This window comes from Pelophylax lessonae (genome assembly GCF_965119305.1).
Source record: "Pelophylax lessonae genome assembly, chromosome: 12".
Lineage (NCBI taxonomy): Eukaryota > Metazoa > Chordata > Amphibia > Anura > Ranidae > Pelophylax > Pelophylax lessonae.
In genome coordinates, this window is record NC_138779.1 from 155,326,657 (window position 1) to 155,335,221 (window position 8,565).

Here is an 8,565-nt window from a genome sequence, read left to right on the forward strand (position 1 = left end):
ATCAGTGTCTCCTCATCAGTGCCTGTCAGAAAAAACATATCTATTTACAAAATTTTATAACCTAAACAAAAAAACTTTTTTTTTTTCCAAACTTTTCGGTCTTTTTTTATTTGTGCACCAAAAAAGAAAAAACCTGGTGGTGATCAAATACCACCAAAAGAAAGCTCTATTTGTGGGGAAAAAATGACACAAATTTGGCATAGGTACAGTGTTGCATGACCGCGCAATTGTCATTCAAAATGCAACAGCGCTAAAAGCTGAAAATTGGTCTGGGAAGGAAGGGGGTTTAAGTGCCCAGTATTGAGGTGGTTAAAGAGCTCTGCCAGGTGATTGCCAGACCATTATTCTTGATATTTAAGGATTGTTTACAGACGGGTATGGTGCCAGCTGATTGGAAAAAATCCAATGTGGTACCAATATTTTAAAAGGGGCCGAGATATATCCCGGGTAACTATAGGCCGGTCAGCCTAACACCTGTAGTCTGCAAGATTTTGGAGGGGATGTTAAGGGACCACATACAAGACTTTAGTAATGAAAACTGTATTATTGGTAGTAATCAGCATGGATTCATGAAAAATCGTTCTTGCCAAACCAATCTATTAACCTTCTATGATGAAGTGAGCTGCCACCTAGATAAAGGAAAGCCTGTGGATGTGGTGTGTCTGGACTTTGCAAAGGCCTTTGACACCGTTCCCCACAAACGCTTACTGTACAAACTAAGGAAGGTAGGTATGGACCATAAGGTGAGTACCTGGATAGAGAAATGGCTCCAGGGGAGAGTCCAGAGGGTGATGATTAATGGGGAGTACTCGGATTGGGCGGGTGTGGAAAGTGGGGTCCCCCAGGGTTCTGTCCTGGGACCAATCCTGTTTAATTTATTCATAAATGGTCTAGAGGAGGGGATACCTAGTACAATCTCAGTATTTGCGGATGATACTAAACTAAGCTTGCCAATATCTTCTATGCAGGATGTGGAAACCTTACAAGCGGACCTGAACAAAATAATGGGGTGGGCAACTACATGGCAGATGAGGTTTAATGTTGAAAAATGTAAAGTAATGCACTTGGGGGCCAGAAACCAGAAAGCAAGCTACTCACTAGGGGGGGAACCTCTGGATGAGTCTAGGATGGAAAAAGACTTGGGGGTACTGGTAGACAACAGGCTTGGCAGTGGCATGCAATGCCAAGCCGCTGCAAGCAAAGCCAACAGAATACTGGGATGTATAAAAAAGGGGATTCACTCCAGAAATAAAGATATTATTCTCCCACTCTACAAGACTCTGGTCCGGCCACATCTGGAGTATGCTGTCCAGTTCTGGGCACCGGTCCTCAGGAAGGATATGCTGGAATTGGAAAGAGTCCAGAGAAGGGCAACAAAAATAATTAGGGGAATGGAGGACATCAGCTACGAGGAAAGACTACAAGCACTGAACTTATTCTCTCTGGAGAAGAGACGCTTGAGAGGGGATATGATATCAATGTACAAATTCTGTACTGGCGACCCTAGCATAAGGAACAAACTATTCAGAGAAAGGAGATACAATAACACACGTGGCCACTCACTAAAACTAGAGGAAAGGCGGTTTAACCTTAAAATGCGTAAGGAGTTCTTCACTGTAAGAGCGGTAAGGATGTGGAATTCTCTTCCATAAGCAGTCGTATCAGCAGGGAGCATTGATAGTTTCAAAAACTATTAGATGGGCACCTTAGAGACCACAACATAGAGGGGTATACAATGTACGGTTAAAAGCAAACACACACACACATTATAGGTTGAACTGGATGGACTGATGTCTTTTTTCAACCTCACTAACTATGTAACTATGTAAGAATTCAACCCCTAGAAAAAGCAAGTCAACAGCTGCAAATCCTGCAGCTGTGGCAAGGCAATCTTGTTCAACTATCAAAAACACACAAACTGGTAACTTTTTTTCCAGAAAAAAATGTATTTAGAAAAAATAAAAATTAATTTAAAAGAAAAGTAAAAATATAAAAACAGTCTTTAAAGAAATTATATAGCAAGGGCTGGTCAGCAGCAGGAGAAACCCAGTGTTTTTTACTCAATGCGGCGGACAGTCCACCGCGGCAGCTTGACCACTGGCGCCGTGGAGAGGTCTGTCAGCACTAGGGAGAAAAAGAGACAAGATAATTACCTGGAGGCGAAATGGAGAAACAAAGGATTCACAAAACCACTACATCAAAAACTAGGCACTGCAGCATATTTGCCCTGTTTTACATACACTCTTGCTCAAACATGATAGATTGCTGGCCTACATAGTCAGACTCATATGCTTAATCCCAAAAAATGTTTAGGGCACGTGTAGGGTGAATTCCTTGGCCAACAAGATGATATTTTTAAGTTTAATCTCCATGGATATATCTATGTTGGGAATGCTGTCCAATTTGATACACACAGGATCAGAGTTTCCAATTGACCTAATAGTTTGATTAATCAGGTGTGGTGGAAGGGAGGAGGCCCAGCTCCTAGGAAGCTGAGGTGTGGTATTTTATCTCTTAGCATTGAAGCCTGAAGATGGTAGAGATCACAGTGGAGGAAGCACTTTGTTTGGCCTAACAGGTAAATACTCACTAGATTCTCCAGTTTTTTTCCAGTTTTCTCCAGTACTTTTCTCCCTAATGTGGATCAACTTTAAGGGGCCATAAGCATAGACAAAAAGCTGTCAGGGGAAAGTATTCTAAAGGTTCAACAAAATGACTTCTGACTTTATTAGCTGTTCCCAAAAAACAATGTAAAAGGCTTGCCATGTAAACCTCAACAGGTTAAGAGAAACAAACATTTGGAACGATGGTATGTGTTGTATACAATTGCTAGCTAGGTTACATGTACACATATCTATCTCTATCAAAAACTAGATGTAGATTGAGATCTCTCGCTAGCAGGGCCGGTGCTACCACTAGGCGAACTAGGCAGCCGCCTAGGGCACACTGCCACCTAGGGGGCGCAGCTATGGCCAGTGCCACATTCCTCTCCTGTCACCTCCTTGTCCCCGGTGGATGTCACCTCTAGAAAGGGGTGCAGTGTGTGCAGGAAGGGGGTGTAGCGTTAAAGGGGTTCAGTGTGCAGGAAGGGGGGGGCAGCGTGTACAGGAATGGAGGTGTAGGGTTTAACGAAGGCAGTGTGTACAGGAAGGGGATGTAACGTTAAAGGGGGCAGTGTGCAGGAAAGGGGGGCAGTGTGTACAGGAAGGGGGTGTAGGGTTAAAGGGGGGGCAATATGTACAGTTTTTTTGGGGGTGGGGGTGCAAGTAACTGGTCTTGCCTAGGGCGCAAAATAGTCTAGCACCAGCCCTGAGGCTAGCTATATATTTAAAGAGACACATTGTAGAGACTCTCTACTCTGAACCTGCTGCTGGGCCTGTGGAGGGGGTTGGTCCTGCTGCTGAGCAGCCTTTGATGCCTCTGGAGAAACTGTGTGAAAAGATAATAAAAAAGAAGAAAAATAAGTTTAGACATGAAATTCAAACAACAAATGGAGGATAGGCAGTCAGGGAAACATCAACCCCCCTCTCCCCCTCCCCCATTCTCTCATTTTTATCCACACCATATCCACCCTCCCACTTTTTTCTCTTTCTCTAAATGTTCACCCATTAAACCCCCCTACTCTTTTACACCTTTCTCTCTCTCTAATTCTCTTCTCTCCCACCTATGTCTCTCTTTCTCCTTACACCCTCCCCTGAAAGGGTGCTTTTCACATCTTTTCGGTGCTGAAGTTGGTTTCTACACTGCAAGCTTCCTGCTTCAGGGAGAAGCGTGAAGCCTTAAAGATATGTACTCCATGCTTCTGTGCTGAAGGGGGTTCTCTGAAAAGGTATGACTGAGGCACAAACAACCTCAAACTGTTTTGAACATTTCAATTTTTGATGCTTAAAAAAAACAATCATGTAATACTTACTGTACCCGCTGCCACCTGTGCAGTGGTTTTGCACAGAGCAGGCCTGATCCTCCTCTTCACAGGGCCCTCTCCATCACTCTGAAACATTGCTGGAGTGAGATGGGCTCAGGTAAGTAAAAGGGGGGCTGAGGGGGGCTGCTGCACACAGAAGCCTTTGAATCCTAATGCATATAATGCATTAAGAGAAAAAACATGCTGCCTTTACAACCACATTAGGTTTGCTCTGCCCCACACACATTGACTTTCTACACTAACACATATTGCACATTAGAGCAAAAACACAGTTTACTTACCTTAAAAAACATAGCCATGTGCCTGTGGGGCTGAAATGGATGGCCTTTTGTCAGAACCTTGAAAAAAAACATTTAAAAAAATGTGAACTCAAATTTGCTTGATTCCAGAGGTTAGGCATTTAGGAGCTTAAGAAGAACACACACAATGTTGAAGCCAAGCCACCCCCATTTTTAATGGTTTAAACACCAGGACAAGATGAGGTTAACACGGCCAAAAATAAACTAGAGTTACAAAATACTCCATGTACACTTCAGGGAACCCAACCCAAAATTAGAAGAGGATGGCCTCAGGAAACCGACTAAAGCCTAAAATGTCCAGCAATGCTCCCCACAGCCCCACTACCAGATTCCAATAGAACAAAGTTAGCAACTACCCTCTCCACACACTGTGTTGAAAAAATAATCTTGCAATTTGTGGTCATTGGTGGGACATATGGTACAGACAGCCTTATATTGCCCCCGACGGTATATTCTCTGCCCTTGAACTTCCCAATCCTCCACATCCAACACTTCAACCTTCCTGTCACATCTAGCTAAAATACACTGGATCTTCACCAAATTTACATTTGCACATATACACATCCCCCTAGCTCACACATTAAATGTGTGAATCCCATTGAAGGTACTTACAGTGGGCCTGAGGGAAGGCTGCCTCCTCAGGGGCATTGTCATTTCCCTTTTCCTCCTCCCTCGTGGCAATATTTGTTGATACTACAAACCCACAGAAAATAAGAAAAAAACAGTTAATTCCAGCAATTTGGAAAGGGGACATATAAAGTATGCAAACCCATTGAAGGTACTTACAGTGGTCTCCAGCCAGAGGGGCGTCCTCTGGGGAGGGCTGGCCTGCCTCTGCTGCCTCCGCCTCCTCCTCCCTCCTGTCCACCATGGCTGATGATACATGAACAACAAAATATAAGAAAACACCAAAAATTTGCAGTCCTCCAAGTTTGAACAAGGACACAGAACACAGACATTCACAGTCAAAGTACTTACAGTGGGCCCGAGGGGAAGTGGCCTCCTGCTGCTCCTCCTCATCATCACTGGTTTCTACAGAAAAGAAAAGCACACATTACACACAATTTTAGGACACAAATATCCAGCTACTTACAATATACTCAATGCCCCAACAATTTGGGTTCTAAAGCTATTAACACATTATGGAATGTCCATTGGACATTTCCTTGGGGCAGGCAGTACAGTACATACAGGAACAATTACATCAATGCGATTTATTGGGAATGTTTTGAACCAGGAGGCCACTGTACATTCACTATGGTGCGCCCCCCAATCCCAATCCCCCACAATGAAGTAGCTAGTGGCTCACACCTTCAGGTCACTTGAAATAGCCTGAAGATCATGTTCCCTGTGCAGTCACATTAGTCCAAGCTCCACAAAGCTGTTCTGAAAGCAGGTTATTCAGAACAGATTTTTTAACATTTCCCAGTGAGCTGTGTTTTGCGTCCAGCTAGCAAATTCTACCTGGCCAAATCACACCACTTTTTACCATGCGAATAAGTGAAAGCAAACCCAGATCACTGTCAAACACAGTTGTCAGGAATGTAGCCCATTCCGAGTAGTTTAAAACAATGCTGGCCCAATTAAAGAGCAATCCTATTTTTTATTACGGAAATAATATCAGTTGCGGTGGCGGAATATCTGCCACAGCTGACGCTCTGCAGTATGGTCTGCTTGGTAAAGTTAGTGATGGGGCTATCGTATTGGCGGAGGCGGAGGATCTGTGAAAACAACAATTTATGTTTTACTTACATTCTAAAAACATACATAACAAACCTTTAAAGATTTGTCACAAAGGAAATACATCTTTACAGTGTCTGATGATACACATACGCCTATGTGCAGTTTCTCACAAAAGTAAGTACACCCCTCACATTTTTTTTAATATTTTATTATATCTTTCATGTGACAACACTGAAGAAATGACACTTTGCTACAATTTAATGTAGTGAGTGAGTTATACAGCCTGTATAACAGTAAACATTTTGCTGTCCTCTCAAAATAACTCAACACACAGCCATTAATGTCTAAACTGCTGGCAACAAAAGCCCAAGTAGCCATTTTTCCTCCCCGGTGTCATGTGACTCGTTAGTGTTACAAGGTCTCAGGTGTGAATGGGGAGCAGGTGTGTTACAAATGCTGTTATCGCTCTCACTCTCTCATACTTTTCACTGGAAGTTCAACATGGCACCTCATGGCAAAGAACTCTCTAAGGATCTGAAAAAAAAAAATGTGGCTCTACATAAAGATGACCTGCCAAGACCCTGAAACTGAGCTGTAGCACAGTGGCCAAGACCATACAGTGGTTTAACAGGACAGGTTCCACTCAGAAAAGCCTTGCCATGGTCGACCAAAGAAGTTGAGTGCACATGCTCAGCGCCATATCCAGAGGTTGTCTTTGGGAAGTAGATGTATGCGTGCTGCCAGCATTGTTGAGGAGGTTGAAGGGGTGGGGGGTCAGCCTGTCAGTGCTAACACCATACACGGCACACTGCATAAAATTGGTTGGCATGGCTGTGATCCCAGAAGGAAGCCTCTTCTAAAGATGACGTACAAGAAAGCCTGCAAACATCTTGCTGAAGATAAGCAGACTAAGGACGTGGATTATTGGAAACATGTCCTATCATCTGATGAGACCAAGATAAACGTATTTGGTTCAGATGGTGTCAAGCGTGTGTGGCGGCAACCAGGTGAGGAGTACAAAGACAAGTATGTCTTTCCTACAGTCAATCATGATGGGGGGAGTGTCATGGTCTGGGGCTGCATGAGTGCTACTGGCACTGGGGAGCTACAGTTCATTGAGGGAACCATGAATGCCAACATGTGCTGTAAAATACTGAAGCAGAGCATAATCCCCTCCCTTTAGAGACTGTGCCGCAGGGCAGTATTCTAACATGATACCGACCCCAAACACACCTCCAAGACGACCACTATCTTGCTGAAGAAGCTGAGGGTAAAGGTGATGGACTGGCCAAGCATGTCTCCAGACCTAAACCCTATTGAGCATCTGCTGGGCATCCTCAAACAGAAGGTGGAGGAGCGCAAGGTCTCTACATCCACCAGCCCTGTGATGTCATCATGGAGGAATGGAAGAGGACTCCAGTGACAATCTATGAGGCTCTGGTGAACACCATGCTCAAGAGAAAATAATGGTGGCCACACAAAATATCGACACGTTGAGTCCAACTTGGACATTTTCACTTAGGGGTGTACTCACTTTTGTTGCCAGTGGTTTAACCATTAATGGCTGTGTGTTGAGTTATTTTAAAGGGGGCAGCAAATTTACACTGTTTTACAAGCTGTACATTCACTACTTTACATTGTAGCAAAGTGTCATTTCTTAAATATATACTATATATATATACTATATTTCCTGGAACATGTACACATGCAGGAACCCTAATGTGCCTAGAAATTGGAAGTGACATGTGTGTGCACAATCAGGAAGTGAATGTGTGGTGAGGATCAATAAAATACATCCCCACCCCCCCAACCCCAGGGAACAAGACCCCTCCCACACTTACTTTGCATATCAACAGCAGCTGTTCGCGTGAAAACAGGGAGCGAGCCATTGTTCTAATCTGAGCAGAAGTACACTTCCGGGAGCCTGTGCCCCCAATTTCGTCGAATTTCCAGTTCTCACACAGTGAAGGCATATGCACCATTTCTCGAGTACGCCATTTTTTTTTAAGCTTTTCATTTTTAAATGGTGTTCAAAGACATATAAGATTTAGTTGACATCTTTCAAGTTTTACCTAGGCCAGCGATGTTTGGCACTACATTTCCCATGTTGCTCATGCACTCTGCAGTGTAGTTGAGCATCATGGAAAATGTAGTTCCAAAACATCTGTGTTGCCAAGGTTCATCATCACTGACCTAGGCCAACTAAAAAGGTGAGTGAGCAGCCAGGATGTGAGAGCGGGCAGACGCACGGCACAGAAGCTCTGATCCGACAATTTTTCAGCCTGTATTCCTAGCTGCATTACCGGACCACGAACTGCAGCCAGAGGTACAGGAACTCCCCTGCCACTTCCTCCTGCCTTTTACGTCTCAGATGGCCGAGGCTAAGCCCAGAGTCTCTCGCTCCCTCTCTGCAGGTGCCATCTTGCCCTCATGCTCTCGGGCCCCCACTATATCAGCAGGCACACAGACCACCTCTGGGGGGGAGGCCTCCCCATCCAGTGCCGACATCCTAGCGGCAATCACGGCCAGCACAGTGACTTTAAGAGCCAAAATTGACTTTTTGGCCACGGACATCGTTCTCATACAGAACGATTTGGATAGGTTCAGGGTCAGGGAGGTGGAGGATCGCATAGCAGTGGTGGAGGAAACCATCCATTC

At 44.3% G+C, this 8,565-nt stretch overlaps 1 protein-coding gene across 1 annotated transcript in view; it reads right to left on the bottom strand.

Annotated features, from left to right (window-relative positions):
* LOC309568931 (uncharacterized protein) overlaps positions 1-8,013 on the bottom strand; it is a gene marked incomplete at both ends in the record, with an annotated part of 42,701 nt that extends 34,688 nt beyond the window's left edge. Inside the window, 5 exons of the mRNA XM_082274700.1 lie at positions 3,365-3,429; positions 4,837-4,917; positions 5,011-5,097; positions 5,203-5,256; positions 7,980-8,013. Of these exons, the coding sequence (XP_082130826.1) occupies positions 3,365-3,429; positions 4,837-4,917; positions 5,011-5,097; positions 5,203-5,256; positions 7,980-8,013 (321 nt within the window). The remainder of the gene's footprint in view (positions 1-3,364; positions 3,430-4,836; positions 4,918-5,010; positions 5,098-5,202; positions 5,257-7,979) is intronic.
* Positions 8,014-8,565: the final 552 nt, after the last annotated feature.